General features: G+C 30.8%; 1 protein-coding gene and 2 pseudogenes across 1 annotated transcript; 2 read left to right on the top strand and 1 right to left on the bottom strand.

The window, feature by feature from the left end:
• The first annotated feature begins 4,024 nt into the window (after window positions 1-4,024).
• Window positions 4,025-4,775, top strand: LOC125831425 (uncharacterized; annotated as a pseudogene).
• Window positions 4,776-6,146: 1,371 nt separating this feature from the next.
• Window positions 6,147-9,511, top strand: LOC125831038 (uncharacterized; annotated as a pseudogene).
• Window positions 9,512-10,189: 678 nt separating this feature from the next.
• Window positions 10,190-12,291, bottom strand: LOC125831424 (uncharacterized). Its single transcript, XM_049510628.1, has 4 exons — window positions 12,074-12,291; window positions 11,463-12,013; window positions 10,728-11,338; window positions 10,190-10,636 (listed from the first exon to the last, which is right to left on the bottom strand). The coding sequence occupies exons 1-4, from the start codon at window positions 12,289-12,291 to the stop codon at window positions 10,190-10,192; spliced, it is 1,827 nt and encodes a 608-aa protein (XP_049366585.1).
• Between the last annotated feature and the right edge of the window lie 4,786 nt (window positions 12,292-17,077).

Genomic DNA, 17,077 nt, shown 5'->3' with positions numbered 1-17,077 from the left:
CTTATTTATAATTGACAGACCTTTAACTAATCCCTTTAAATTCTCAATTTTCCATTAATCAATTAACAAGTCATAATTACCAATTAACAGTGATTGCTTTAATTCTTTTCATTTTTTTTTTTAAATTGCTCCATTTTTCATTGCTCTTATTCATGAATCGAAAATAGTTGAATTCAATGGCAACCTAACAATATTGATCAGACATGCTGGAAAATGAAACGATGAAAATTGCTATATAGAATATAGTATTGATGGAATCGTATTGAAAGAATATACTTCGTATTCTGATTTGATTGAATTAATTTCGGGCCAATTGAACATTGATCTGACTACAACGTGTATCACCATCAAATACAGTGTCAAAGGTAATGATACTCCTGTGAAAATATGCAACGATATGGGAGTACGGGTATATGTTCAGTCGAATCCAAGTGACAACTACATATGAAAATCCAAAACAAGTGGCAATGACTCTTAATGCACTATAGTCTATAGGTCTCCAATTGTATATGTAAATATCCAAGTACATATAAATTGTTCAGTATAAAAGATTTGAAAAGTATAAATCTCAATTTCTTTTTCTAGTCACATTAGTACACTACAAAGTATACAAGTATATATGTATTCAATTTTATTAATATTCATATGAATGCAATAATATACTAACATAGATTGAAATACAAATAATCAAATGCAAAGTATTAATGTATCATGTACATCCGATTAATGTGGCAAAGTGAAACTAATAATCAATTGACAGTGAAACCTATTCACTAGAAGTATCCAATTGTATATGTAATTATCCAAGTATATATGTATTGTTTCGTTCAAAAGCTTGACAAGTATAACTTGTATCTAATTGTATTTCAATGTCTTGTATTGTTCACATTACTACAATAGAAGTATCAATAATTAATTATATGTATTCTACTCTACAAACATTCATATGGATGGAATGACTGACTAACATAGAAATGTAAGTATTGATGAAAGAATAAAAATACATACATAGATACATGTGTATCCAACTATCTATGTATATTAGTATTCTACTATATACAAAATTGACATTTTCACAATCATTCTATCTCTTTTTGCTCATGTTCTTTCGATACTCATTTTTTTACAACTATATACATACAAATTGAATTGTTTAACTATTTCAATACAAGATGAAGATACATAAAAAAAATGACAAGTATAACTCTCTCTATTTGTATTTCAATTTCTTATATTGTTCACATTAACACAATAGAAGTATCCAAAATTGTATGCATTCTACTCTACAAATTATCAATATGAATGCTATGTTTGACTAACACAGAAATGTAAAGTATTGATGAAAGTATAACAATACAAATATACATATGTATCGAACTATGTATACAAGTATTCTACTGTATACAAAATTGACAATCACACAACTCCTCAACAATTTTTTTTTCCAACTATATACATACAAATTCAACTTGTTAAACTATTTCAATACTAGATGACAACACATAATGACAATTTCACATAATGAAAGTGTGTGTATATATATATATATATATATATATATATATATATTTTTTTTTTTTTTTACTATATAGAAGCATGATGACGATCGGACGACCACCGCAGTAAAAATTGTACAAGAAGCTATTTCAGTTGCACTTTAAAGTGTTGTGCACGTGTCAATTGAAATCTGATTGGGGGCTCCAAGTGGGTACCACAGACCAGCATAGGTAATTCTAGAATTATCTTCCCACTATCTTTATTCTAGAAATTGCCTAAAATTATCTTTCTCACACATATTCATTCTAGAAATTACTCTCTCACTTATCTTCGTCTCTACATGTATGCTCCTTCTATTTTATTGCCCATATCTTTTGTTTATTTTTTTCTTTGTCTTCTCTACAATTCTTGTAATGAGAACTTTTAAGTGAATTATTACAAATTTCAAAAAAGAAAACTCGAGAATGAAAATCAAAGAGAGAAAAGGAAATTCACACAAATTTTTTCTTAGTCAACTATACAAATTATGACGACCAGGGGCACTTTTGTCATTTTACCAAAATTATCAGCTTAAAACAATTGTACTTTCTGCTGCAAAATTATTGAATTTCCCAAATACCCAATCAAGTTGCTATTATTATAATGGCCACATGTACTTTCTATCATGAAAAACATAAAAAATATCATAAGTAGCCGTACTATCTAAAAATGGTGGGACCCATTTATTAAATCAATTTACATTTCATTAACACCTTTACTTTTTGCACTCAAATAAATATAAAAAGAAACAAACATGATTTAAAATGTATTAAAAAATAAAAATATTTTAATTAGGGAGTATAAAAATAAAAATTAATAAATAAAATGGATAGATAAATTAAATGAAATTAAAGTAAACTAAGAAACTAACTAAATTTTTAAATAAATGTTTTAAAATTTTGCGAATCAAATATTAAAGAGAAATAAATAAGTATTTTTCGTGTTCAATTTACGTACATTAATGATAAGAATATTTTGATAATAGAATATTTTAAATTTTAAGATTAATCAGATTGTTTACTTTATTTACTTAATATTGCTATTCTTTTGTTTGAAATAAGAAGTTAAGAATCAGAACACATGAAAAATCAATACATTAATTAGAGAAGTAAAATAAATTTAAGTAGATTAATATTTAGAAAGAGATGACAAAAATAGAAATGATTAATAGTAATTTTAAAAATTATGAATAAATTTTGGATAAGATAAAATAACTGGATGAGGAAATCAATACGATATGTAATGATCTATGTATTAAAATATCATGCTAATTTAGCATTTAATTCTAAATAGATTTTTTTAAAACAAAGAAAATGCATTTATGTTTTCAGATTGTTTGAAATTTTTTCACTAAACTGATAAAAATAACAAAAATACTTGTTCCTATAAGTTATTGTGCATGAAAAAAGAGAACCAAAAACACATTTATATCATGCTAAAAAAATTATGTTCATTAAGACAAATTATGCATATATAGAACTTCATGTAATAGTGAAACATGCTTCTTAGTTCTAATTTTTATGTATGAGTGATAAATAAAAAATATTAATCTCTCTGTTTCAATGTGTTTGTTCTATATTGACTTGGCAAAGTTTAAGAAATTAAGGAAGATTTTTAATCTTGTGATTTTAAATTTTAAATATGTGAAATATAGTAAATGTCTTTTAATCTTGTGATCTTAAATATGTTATGTGGAGTTGGAACTAAAAAAGAAAAGGGACATTACTTTTTAATAGATTATAAAGAAAAATTCGACAGATTAATTGAAATGAATAGGATAGATTTCAAGATGATAATACATAATGATTCATGATTTTTATATAAGATATAATCCAATCTAATAGACAAATTAACTCTGAATCCTACTAAATTTGTGTCTTATAGTAACAAATAAATAAATTGAATATTATACTTCAGAGTTTTACAACTTAAAAAATGAATCTACCCATCGCTAATATCAATTATACTTTAAAATATTATTGGGTTAATTTAATTTAATATTTTTTATTCAGTATTCGATATTTATATTGGAGTTGCCCATTCGGATATAGAGCTCTCTATTAAGAATTTTTTTCATATCCAAAACTCAAAATTAAGATATTTAATTAAGGAAGGAGAAACAGCATTCAATGCACTATATTCTTTGATGGTTATTTTTGATATTTTTTAATACTAAATTTTTACTAGGATCAATATTAATTAATGTTGATCAGAATGCTATAGAAATACCTTTTAATATTGGAAAAATTACATAAGTGAAGGCCTTTTATTTAATAATTACCATTTTTAAGTATACTTTAATTTATTACCATTTTTGTCAACTTTTAGCAATAGTTACTTAAAACAATTTTAAAACAAAATTTTAAACTAAAGCAAGAAAAGTGTTGCCCATTCGCTCATATCCTCTTTCTCTTTTTTTCTACTCTTCTGTCCGAAAATTTTAGGGTTTTGTTGTTCTTTCTTCCCCATCTTTCAGCACAAAATTCTAATGGAAGAAGAAGGAGGAGCACGAAAATCACCTAGAAGAAGTCCGCGGATACTTAGTGATGTTGGTACTTCGAATCAGAAAGTTTATAGAAGGAGTCGAATGAGGGGTCAAGTTTCATCTCCTACTGATGAAGTTAATGACTGTCCCAATTTTAGTTTGGGAATCTCACAAGAATCGGGTGAGCAAACAAGGGTGAGCAGAACAAGGAGGAGCAGAACAAGAAGCAAACAAAGGTAAAAAACGAGTTAAAGAGGTGAACAATGTGAAGAAATCGAAAAAAAGATGCGTTGATTTAGCATCTACGTCGAAGAAAATCGTGGACTGTGATGACGATTTTGATGATTTACCTCCTCAAGTTCAGTCAAAAAAATTGAAAAATAAAGATGGGTTGGAGAAGAAGAAGCCAGTGAATGATACAAAAACTCGAAATCGATTGCCTCAAAATGTCATTCTACCAGAGAGTAGATATGGTATGTGATAGTATTTTTCCTAGTTAGTTGTTGTTTTAGGAATGATTGTATACTGATTACTGCCTTGATTTTGAGATCTAGTATGTGGAATTCACCTTTAATTCAACTTTAGTATGTAGTAATACAATTTGTTTTAAACACTCAAATATGAATGTGAGATATCAAGTTAGGATGCATAGTGTTGCAGTGCTAGCTATTAGTAGCTTTATATCTCAGGTTTAAGGGATTGTCATCTGAAGAAATGGCAGGAAGTGAATAGAGCAGGTTTTGCATTTGTTTGATTAAAAGGGTCACCTAAATAAAGGGGAGGGATAAATAGGATTCTCAGTGCTGACCCTAACTAGTTTGGGATTTAGTGTCCTAGTGTCTTGAATACTCTTCCAATGAAGAGCAGTGCTATAGCAGGAAGCTAGCAGTCACTTTGAATTTGACATTTATGTTTTACTTAATTGCAAAATATCTCCTCTTTGTCCATTGTTTTGTCTAGAATTAGTGAAGTTTGTCAAATAGCTGGTAACACTTGTTCGTGTGAAAAGATGTGTAAATGAGAGGACACATCATATATTTTGGAGTAACATTGTTTCATGTTCTATCTGATCTTTTCTCCCGCACTCGAATGTTTTGTTCCAATGGATAAAGTGGAAATGTAGGTTTAAATTGCTTTGGAAGTTGGTTTTTCGATATAAAATAGAGCTTTAAGTGTATGACAACTAGATCATTGTTTAGGCTGCTTGTGTTGAAGTTGATAAGTTCTGGGTTTGGATTTTGGAACCAGAAGTGGTCATCGGTGTAATTCATCTTTAATTCAACTGATTACTACCTTGCTTTGATACATAGTATGTGAAATTCATCTTTAATTCAACTTTAGTATGTAGTAACACATTTTTAATTCATGTTTAATACATATGCAGGATCGTAAATTCTGGAAACATCCGGATGTTGTGTATATTTCGAGTAGGTGGTCATCTTACACTAATCATAGTGTCATCGACCAAATCAAACTATCTTTATCTGATAAACAACTTGAGTTGTTCAGGAATACATGTTTTGGTTACTTTCTTGACCTTCCAAAAGCGAGCACACAACTACAAGTTATTCATTGCCTTATAAATAGAGAGTTAAAACACACACCGGATGATGTGTTTGCTATTGAAATAAATAACAAAAAGTTGTTTTTTGGTCTTAGAGAATTTGGAATAGTTACCGGCTTAAATTGTGTTAGTGATGGCTCTCCTATCACTGTTCCTGATTCTAAATGTAGTTTGTTGAGTAGTTATTTTCCGAAAAAAATCACTGTTGCAAAGAGTCATCTACGTGCGTTGTTTCTAGCTAAAAAATTCCTAGATGATGACTCAGCTGTTTCATTGGCTGTTCTCTTCTTCATTAATGATTTTTTATTTTCATATGAGGACAACGAATACCAAATTACTAATAGAGATTTTTACCTTGTGGAAAGTGGACAATTCATTCATATCCATGGGGTTTAGATGTCTACAAAAAGTTGTCTGATTCTGTGAGACATGAGCTTAAGTCAACCCATAAATACTATAGATTGGGTGGCTTGCCTCTTGCTCTTCAAATTTGGATTTTTGAGTGTTGTTCAAAAGTTGATGAAGATATAGCCATTCGGGTTGCTAACTCAAATCCAAGAATCTTGAATTGGAAGACAATTGCCGAAAGTCCATGGCAAAAATATATTGAGAAATGTCTCTTCATGCCTACAAAAAATAAGGTATTTGTACAAAGTTAATACATTTTATGACATTGTTTAATTCTACTCAAGTTACTATATCTATTTTTATTTTGTTTATTTGGTTTTTCAGTTTGAGAACATAGTGGCTAGTGAAGATGAAGTATCTAAATGCAGGCTTCCAGAACCTCGTGATTACAATGCTGAAATTTTGAAATTGGAGCCTAAAGGATCAAGTCATGGTCTAGACATGTTGACCAATGAAGTTATTGAATTGAGAAAAGAACTTGTAAAGGTATATACAAACTTGACTTTAGGCTTTTTTTTTCCAGAACTTTTATATTTTTAATTTTTGTGTTATGGTTTAATATCTACTAGGTGAATGAAAATAACAAAGCACTTGAAGAGAAGATTGATTTAGGATTTAATGAAATCAAAGAATTTGTGGTGAATTCTAACAAACAATTATTGGAGGATATTTCTTTGTTGTTTGCTAAGAATGGTGGCAGCAGCTCTGTTATCAGAGAAGTCAGGGAACCATCTAAGAAGCAGGCTGGCGAGACGTTTTCGGGTGGATTAGATTTCAATGGAGGTTTCTTTATATTTTCAATACATTTCTGTTATAGTCATAATATACTTTTAATATGTGTTTCTTATAATATGTGTTAATTACATATACATCATTCTCTCCCTATGTTAATGCATCTGTAAATGAATCAAGAGGTCACGATGCTCATGTTATGAGATCAAATCAGAATGAAGAATCTCAAGTGCTTAAAGCTTCAGTTAGATTTGCTGACGTTGAAAATTTTGAAAGAGTATCAAGTAAAATAGGTAATGAAGGGTTTTATACAAATATATTACATATTTCATATATGTTAATTCAACTATCTTATTTTAAATATTTTTGTTATGTACAGAGGAAGATGTTGCAGGAATTGCTATTGAAAAAGTTTTGTCAGAGGTTGTTGCTGATATAAATGGTATTAATTTTCTTCACTTCAAATAAACTTCTTTTCATTTTATTTTAATAACGTTATTAAAATATTTACTTTGCTTACAGTCCAAGAGGTTGCTGATGTGAATACAGTTGGGGCGCAACCTTATGGTAATGTAGTCAACAAAGCCAACATAAATAAGTGTTGCATCTGTTGACTGTAAATTAATCAATATGTCTATTGTATGCAGATGCAACAGAGGATTGTCAAAAACCTTTGCATACTCTTGATGATTTTATTTTTCTTGATGAAGATCTTTCTCAGATCAATAAGACCGAAGAATCTTATCTAAAGAAAAGAGCCCCTGTTGATCAAAACAAAAAGAAAGTGACACCGAAGAAACGTGGCAGAAAGAAAAATCCAGGAAAGTTAATAACATCTCCCTACACACAACATTTCGAATCTGGAGGAACTTTATGTGTAACACGTCAGTTTTTTGAGACAAAACATCATTTTTCATATGCAACTGGAGGAGATAATGAATCAGATTTGATCGATTCATTCATTAAGTGGCTTTATATGGGTATAACGAAGAGGTAATTCATTTTGAAGTTTGCTGGTTAATTTGTTACTGTTGAATAACTTACATAATTCATAATAGATACAAGTTTAATTCAATCTATAGAACTCTCTCGTTACCTCTAATTCACAATAAATACAAGTTTCTTAATTCACTCTTCTTTAGTTTCCTTAGTTACCTCTTTTTTATTTGTTGCTGTCCCGTTTCTGAGTATTTATGTTGTAATTTTTTTATGTTTTGATAGGGGAAAGAAACCTTAAACAGATGCTCTTAATGTTATCAGTCCAACATTTGAATTAAGTATTTGTAATGTAGCAGAAAGACACTGGTTTTTCAAATTGGCACATTCTGGACAAGAATGGTGTGATGAGGTTAGTTGTATAAAGTTTAATTGGACGTCAATATTTGTTATTCATAACGCTTGCCATTCTAGGAGTCATACTACCTCTGCTGTTGAATTTCCTGAATGATTTGTCTAGTGAGCACCTTTGTGTTCTTTGGGTTGAAAAATTCTGTAATTTCTCTCCTGCCATATGAAGTAGATTATTGCTACTGCTTGTGTCATTTTATACACTTAAGTTTCTATTGATTTACTTGTCGCATGCATTGTAGCCCACTCCAGCTATTCAGTGTATCCTGTGCTAGCTGTTCCTATTGATGGATAACTAGTTCAATAATTTATTCCAAATCACATTAGACTGAATAGGTGCTGATGTGTTTCAGATTCTGTATAATATTTGTGACCAGAATGCTTGGATAGAGGTTAGAACACATTACACCAATTGTAGTCTCCTTGTGTAAGATAACGTCTTACTATCCACGTGTTTATCTTTCCCAACATTTTATATATAAGTGGTTGACACTTACTAACTGACAACTTCTTGGAGACTAATTGAATATTGTGAGAATTTTGTGAATCTTGTGTGTTGCAATATTACTTACTGAGTTTCTTGAGGTTAATTGAATATTTGTTTCTTGAGACTATTTCTTTTTTACAGTTCAATTCTAATTTTTTGCAGCATATTGATGTCATTTTCTATTATCTAAGAAAGAAAGGAAAATATGAAGTCAACAGTAATGTTCGATTTACGACTACTGATTGTGTGTTCAAGACGAAAATTACTACTTCTTTCTTTCAACTTTGTGATGCTCATGAGAATAAGAAGAACTATAAAGTAAAAGATTCTGATGATATTGCCCGGTATATATGTGGACATCGTTTGTTGGCAAGCACTTCGTGGGATAAAGTGGATTATATTCTTTTTCCTCTAAACATTAAAGAGGGTTGTCATTGGATTCTTGTCGTGTTTGATATTGTGCAAAGGTCTTTGGAGGTATATGATTCATTTCCGGCAAGGGGTGGGGTGAATTTTGAGGTTAAAAATATTGTTGAGATGCTTTCAATTGTTTTACCATATTACCTGAGTGTGGTCAAGTTCTATGATAAGCGTCCTGAATTGAAGGCAACACCGAAATACAGTGGGATAGATGAGTTCGAGAAAATTGAGTTTCACTTCATAACTAAAGGTGTTCCCAAACAACAAGATGACTCGCTGTAAGTATTATCAAATAGGTATTCTTTTTTGTATTAAGTAGATATTTTGATAATAATTTTATATTGAATTTTTTAGGGACTGTGGAGTTTTCGTTGCTGCATTTGCGGAGTTTGTAAGTAATGGCCAACATATTCTAAATCAACAAGTAAAGGCAGACATTCTCCGAAAGAGATTTGGAGCTATATTATGGGAATATGTAAGAAGGAAGCAAGCGAGTGACCTTCAAAGTGAAGACGAAAGACCAAAAAGATAAAGAAATATAGTTATATTAGTTAGTATGACTGTGAAAACTATATGGTGTAAAAACAGTTTGTAGTTAGTATGGCTATGAAAAACTATATTGGTCTATTCTTCACTTTCTGATTGCTTAGCTTTTATTGAACAAATATGTGCTGGCATGCAATGGTACTTGCTTGCACGAAAGATGTTTCTTTTTTTCGTATTTGGGTATTTGCGAATCTCGTAATTAGGTGTAGATTGTACCAATTCGTATTTGGGTGTTTCAACAGAGATTCAACAGCAATAAGGAAACTAAGCATTGAGGTAAACAATAGTTAAGGTGTATTACAATGTATTAAAGTTGAATTAAGAAAAAAATTGAAACAAATAACTAAGGAAACGACGAGAGAGTGTTTTATAGATTGAATTAAACTTGAATCTATTATGAATTAACCAAGAAAGTGAATTAAGAAAGAATTTAAACAAGTCGCCAAATCATAACAAATCAACCAACAAACTGCAAAAATGAATTAAACTTGTATTAAAAGTGTATTACAATGTATTAAACTTGAATTAGAAGAGTGAATGAAGAAAAAAATTGAAACAAATAACTAAGGAAACGACGAGAGAGTGTTCTATAGATTGAATTAAACTTGAATCTATTATGAATTAACCAAGAAAATCATGGTAAAACAAATTTTATTTCTTATTCTTATTCTTGATCATAAGGCCTAACATTTTTGCAAGTCTTCCTGTTGTGATTTTGTTGTCCACAGTTGCTGCATGTAATTTTCGCCTTCTTGAATCCATCTTCTCTGAGTTGTGTATGTCTTTTATTTTTTGGTCTTCCCGGAGGTCTCTTTCCATGAGGTGGAAGTACAACCTCTTCAAGAACATGTGTTGGTGTGTTCCATGTGCTTTCATCTGGCAGGGGATCCATTTGAAACTGATATGTCAGCAATAAATTTTTTCTTGTATAGTAATCAGAGCAATATTTCTCATAACAAGTGTGCTTTATTGTTAAAACAGCTAAAGCATGTGGACATGGCAACTCATCCAATTGAAATCTCCCACATGTGCATGTACGTTGGTGAAGACAAACTGTGAATTGTGTAATACCATCAAGTACCGTATACACATATTTATTTGTCTCTATAACCTATGAAAAGAAAAAAATATAATCAAGAGAGATGTTAGATATGAATCAGAAGAAAAAATATTAGCAAAAATAATTTACAGATCAAGCATACCCTTAATTTCTCTGATGCAGTTTTATTGCGCCGCAATATATTTTCATACTTTTTCCCAAGGTGAAAACCTGAAAATGTCGCCTTTGATCTGTTATTGTTATTCCATTTCTGGACAAGCTGTCTCATGAATTCCAAGAGGTGTAAGACTGTAAGAACTTTGGCATGTCTTGTTCTTGAATTGACTGATTCTGCTATATTTGACGTCATCATCCAAGTTCTGTTTACTTCAGCATGCACACGCGACCATTTGTTGTATCCAATGTTCATCAAGTAATCTTTGATCCTCTTATCTATTTTCTCAACTATTGTCATACATTGATTAAATTCTGTCATGGTGTATGTTTTTGCCATAGAGTAGAACAACTCAGTTACCCTTTGCTGACTTTTTCTGAAGTTTTTCATTATGTTTTGCAGTAAGTGCCACATACACGCAAAATGAGGTACTTCATCATAGACTCTCGAAGCTGCCTTAATAATGCTTGCATGCCTATCGGAAACGATACACATCTCTAATCTTTGACCGAATGCATCTCTGAATTGCTCAAAAAACCACCTCCAAGATGCATCATTCTCTGAATCAACAATGGCATAAGCAAGTGGCAGTATACTCCCTGCACCATGTACAATTTGTTTAATACAATTTTAATACATTTTTACTGCAATTATAATTCATTTTTAATTCATAGTTCAGAAATTCAATATAGAAAATACTAGTATCATATTCGAAAGTCTCACCTGCTGCATCTAAGGTATTAGCGGTTAGTAGTGTCCCTTTGTATGCTCCTTTTAAGAAAGTTCCATCAACAACTACAATTGGTCTACAATATTCCCATCCTTTTATCGAGGTGAACAAAGCTACAAACGCATATAGAAAATGGTCATCCTCTGATTTGTGCAATCTTATATGGGAACCAGGGTAAGTTGCCTCTAGTATGTGAAAGTAGCTTGGCAACTTTGCATATGATTGAATTGGATCACCCCGGACTAATTCAAGAGCTGCTTCTTTAGCTCTCCATGCTTGCATATATGTGAGTCGCACACCATATTCAGCTAACATGTCACGTTGTATATCTTTTGGTGTGTAAATAACATATGGTTCAACACATTTACTGACAATAATACTCCCAACAACACTCTTAGTTGCTTGCCTTTCCGATAATGAATTATGTAGCAACAAACATGTGTGTTCACTTTCAAATTCTCTAATCTTGAACATTTGAGATTTGTTCAAGCTTGAAGCTTGTAAACTCCAACTACAGTTTTCACCTAAGCACTGTATCGAATAGCTGTTGAAAAAAAATTAATATACAATCAATAATTTAAAGTGACTTGAATTTAGGTCTTACCTGATTGAGCTTGATCTTGTTGTCTTGAATTGAAAATGCTTAAGAATGGAATGTCTTTTTAGTGCACTGGTGAGGACATATTTATTCTTATACACTTGATCTTTCTCAAATAAAGAGTGATTGGGATTAACAATGATGCCTGGTGCTAATTCTTCTAGCTCATCAACTTCCTCACATGATCCAAAGCCAATTAACCCTATTGCCTCACCCAATACCATTAAATGTATTAGAGAAGTATGAATTGTGTATAACCCTCATATCTTCTGAAGTGTCTAAACATAATAGTGGAATGAGTGTAGAATTAGTCTCCAAGTTGACTGGTTCAGTTGTTGTGACACACAAAGGGTATTTTGCCATATCTCGATGTTCCTTTTTGGTTTCAACATATACTTTTACCCCCATATCATTATGAATTTGAATTGGAGGAGACCTTTCATCAATTTTATATCTGATTTCAACTTTACTTGTTGATGTGTCTATTGACAATTGAGTAGCAATTATAGAAACGAGGGTGGCAAAGTTTGATTCCGTATTTATCAACACACCATCTGCCACATAATTAGTATATTTGTTGCTAGGATCCCATCGTCCATTGAAGTAAAGCAGCACAGCCAGATTAGTCATATATTTTTTTCTGCACATTATTAAAAAGTGTGCAGATTAGTCTATTTTTCATTGCTTATGTAATGAATTCTCAGGTTAGCCTTTACAACTGTATCTAATTCAATTATTGTTCAGTTCAGCAAATGTACAATGTCAATGTTTCTGGGAGATATTAATACTATTATATAAAAGTCTATGAGGGAGTATATACATCCTTCCAACACACAAAACTCAAACTGGTGTGATAAGCAAAAAGAAAATGGAAGCCACAAAGATGAGCAGCAAGAAAACAAAAGATAAGTTAACAGTTAAAGTGCCAGAAGCCAAACTCATACCACATAGAACAGATGACTAGAGATGCCAGACTCAACAACTCCCCTGCCAGTGCCTGTTGATATCCAAATTGTAGTGCAAGCACAAACACCAAAATGGCAAAGGAATAGTGTGCACAAGGGAAGGACAGGGGAGTGTTCTTGTATTAAAAGTGTATTACACTGTATTAAAGTTGAATTAGAAGAGTGATTTAAGAAAGAATTTAAACAAATAACTAAGGAAACGACGAGAGAGTGTTCTATAGATTGAATTAAACTTGAATCTATTATGAATTAACCAAGAAAAGCAATCAGAAGAGTGAATGAAGAAAAAATTTAAACAAGTCATCAAATCATAACAAATCAACCAACAAACTGCAAAAATGAATTAAACTTGTATTAAAAGTGTATTACAATGTATTAAAGTTGAATTAGAAGAGTGAATGAAGAAAAAAATTGAAACAAATAACTAAGGAAACGACGAGAGAGTGTTCTATAGATTGAATTAAACTTGAATCTATTATGAATTAACCAAGAAAAGCAATCAGAAGAGTGAATGAAGAAAGAATTTAAACAAGTCGTCAAATCATAACAAATCAACCAACAAACTGCAAAAATGAATTAAACTTGTATTAAAAGTGTATTACAATGTATTAAAGTTGAATTAGAAGAGTGAATGAAGAAAAAAATTGAAACAAATAACTAAGGAAACGACGAGAGAGTGTTCTATAGATTGAATTAAACTTGAATCTATTATGAATTAACCAAGAAAATCAATCAGAAGAGTGAATGAAGAAAAAATTTAAACAAGTCATCAAATCATAACAAATCAACCAACAAACTGCAAAAATGAATTAAACTTGTATTAAAAGTGTATTACAATGTATTAAAGTTGAATTAGAAGAGTGAATTAAGAAAAAAATTGAAACAAATAACTAAGGAAACGACGAGAGAGTGTTCTATAGATTGAATTAAACTTGAATCTATTATGAATTAACCAAGAAAATCAATCAGAAGAGTGAATTAAGAAAAAATTTAAACAAGTCATCAAATCATAACAAATCAACCAACAAACTGCAAAAATGAATTAAACTTGTATTAAAAGTGTATTACAATGTATTAAAGTTGAATTTAAACCTTCTAACCTTTCAAACTTCAAAAAATTTCAAACTCAACTCTCTGCCCGAACTTGATTCATCTCGAAATTGATCACTGAATACACATCGTTGAAGGTTAGTATAGCCGAGAAAGAGAATTAATCTTGAATTAAGCAAGTAACTAATGACATGCAATCGAATTTAAACCTTCTAACCTTTCAAACTTCAAAAAAATTCAAACTCAACTCTCTGCCCGAACTTGATTCATCTCGAAATTGATCACTGAATACTCATAGGTGAAGGTTAGTATAGCCGAGATACAGAATTAAGGATGAATTAAACAAGTAACTAAGACATGCAATCAAATTTAAAGCTTCTAACCTTTCAAACTTCAAAAAACTTCAAATTCAACTCTCTGCTCGACTTGATTCGTCTCAAAACTGCACTGAATTCACATCTCTGAAGGTAGTATAGCTGTATTTGTGAAGAAAATTGTGAGTAAGAAGTGGCGAGAGAAAATCGCACCAACGAGAGAAAATCGTAGCGGCGAGAGAAAATTGGGAGCGAAAGATGGAAAGGACGAAGTGAATTTGATTTAATTCAGCCAAATTGTCATATATGGTTAAAAAAATAATGTTGACAAATATAGTAAATATTTTTTAAAAAGTATACAGGTAAGTGATTTACCCTTTAATATTTGTCAAATAACAATTAATAATTGATTATATTGGGCCCGTATCACGGGCCTTAAGAATCTAGTATATATATATAAATGGCATTGGCATTATTCTAAAATTATAAAGAACACAAACTTCAATCTAGTTTTCCTCCGATTCTTGTTGAACTATTCTTTTTTCACTACCACCTGAATCAACATTGTTGACTTTTTTTCTAGATTGGTTTTCACTTTTAAAGATTTTGAACCTTCTTTCCTCTTTACTGATTTTGCATGTTCGGTTTCTTCACACAACTTCAATGGTATAAGATCATTAACCTTCTTTGTTCTTCTTTCTTTCTCAATCACAATAATAGACCCTGAAATTTTGACTTGCTCTTGAGTAATATACAAATCAAAAGAAGGTATTTCATCCACTAATTTATCAAATAAATGTATACATTTTGTAACCCTTCTCGGAGTAACACTTTCAACCATTGTAATGGTGAAACAAAATCTTCAATCGAAACCCTATGAAAAATAGATGAAAATATGTATGTATACAAATATAATCTTCATAGAATCAAGAAAAAAACTACAATCATGTGATACATAATTGATACACACCATCAAACTTTTTTCTGGAATTGTGCAAAATGATAATGAATCGGAAGGAATAATTTGGGGAATGAATAAAAAAACATTGATGTAGAGAATTTGAAGAAAGAGAAAATGTTGACGATGGCAAGTTGATGAGATAGAAACATTGAAAAAGGAAAATATTGATTACAACCGTTTTAAGAAAGATGAAAATGTGCCTGACTAATTAATTATTGTGTAATAATAAGCATCCTATTTAATATTTATTTATATTTATATATATAAAAAAACATATTATTTGTATATCATTAACTTTGCTATTAATTGTGTATTTATATCCATAAAATATAAAAAAGATAAAATGTAGTCATTTGTCTTAAATATATATTGATGTTTGCCATATTCTGTAGTTTTTCCTAAAATGAAATCAACCCAAATATATTCGAATTGTTCTTTCAATACCAAACCAAGTCAACCCAAATATAATCGGGTATTTGATTGTCTTGAACTTTTAAAATGAGAATCAATTTGAGACAATTATTATGGAACAATTTTTTTCTTTAGTTGAGAAATATATTTGGCTTGGTAATGGATAATTTATAATATTATTGGGCAATTATATATTAAAAAAAATCATGTTTGTGGCAACTAATAATTGCACTACAAATTTGAATCTATTGTAGCAAGTTAACGTCGTTTCTAATAGTTTTCTTCGGCGACCGACCTTTGTTGTCATTAAAACCTTGCTTTCTAGTGGCAACCTTCTTAATGGACAAATTGACTCGTATTCATGGTGATAAAATTATCCTTTTGTGCTGCTAATATACCTTTTGCGGAGACTAATTGTCTTAAAACATATTTTTAGCGGGGACTAAGTTGCCACTATAACACACTATAAGCGATGAACAGTATAAAAACTCACTTTTAGCGACAATTCCTATATGTATTTTCAGCGACTAAAATGACACTAAAACTCAATTTTATCAACGACTATTATATGTATTTGCGGCGACTAAGTTGACGCCAAAACTCACTTTTAGCAACAATTATTATATGTATTTGTGGCAACTAAGTTGACACTAAATCTACTTTTAGCGACGATTATTATATGTATTTGCGGCGACAAAGTTGACGCTAAAACTCACTTTTAGCAACGACGCTTAATTTGCCACAAAAGATTACTTTTAGCGACAACTAGTATGAGTATTTGAAGCGACTAAAATGACACTAAAACTCAATTTAAGCGATGACTATTATACATATTTGCGGCGACAAACTTGACACTAAATATAACTTTTAGACAAACAATATAAGTATTTGCGGCGCTTAATTTGCCACTAAAGATTACTTTTAGCGACGACTAGTATGAGTATTTGAAGCGACTAAAATGACACTGAAACTCAATTTTAGCGACGATGTATTTGCTACGACAAACTTGACACTAAAACTCACTTTTAGCGACGAACAGTATATGTAATTGCGGCGCTTAATTTGCCACTAAAACCAACTTTTCGCGACGGCTACTATGAGTATTTGCAGCGACTAAAATGACACTAAAACTCCCTTTTAGCGTCGATTATTATATGTATTTGCGGCGACTAAGTTGACACTAAAACAACTTTAAGCGACGAACAATATATGTATTGCGGCGCTTAATTTGCCACTAAAACATACTTTTAGCGACGACTAGTATGAGTATTTTGCAGCGACTAAGTTGACTTCAAACGCACTTTTAGAG

Source organism: Solanum verrucosum, unplaced genomic scaffold (genome assembly GCF_900185275.1).
Source record: "Solanum verrucosum unplaced genomic scaffold, falcon-dt-bn FXZP01000049.1, whole genome shotgun sequence".
NCBI classification, from domain to species: domain Eukaryota; kingdom Viridiplantae; phylum Streptophyta; class Magnoliopsida; order Solanales; family Solanaceae; genus Solanum; species Solanum verrucosum.
The sequence above is the reverse complement of the archived record's forward strand: the minus strand, read 5'-3'. Positions and strand labels throughout refer to the sequence as shown.

Coding starts and splice junctions, on each gene's coding strand:
- LOC125831424 (XM_049510628.1), bottom strand. CDS start 12,291: ATGGTATTGGGTGAGGCAATAGGGTTAATTGGCTTTGGATCATGTGAG. Junction 12,014..12,073: donor ACAAGATCAAGCTCAATCAG/GTAAGACCTAAA, acceptor TTTTTTCAACAG/CTATTCGATACAGTGCTTAG. Junction 11,339..11,462: donor TAATACCTTAGATGCAGCAG/GTGAGACTTTCG, acceptor TACATGGTGCAG/GGAGTATACTGCCACTTGCT.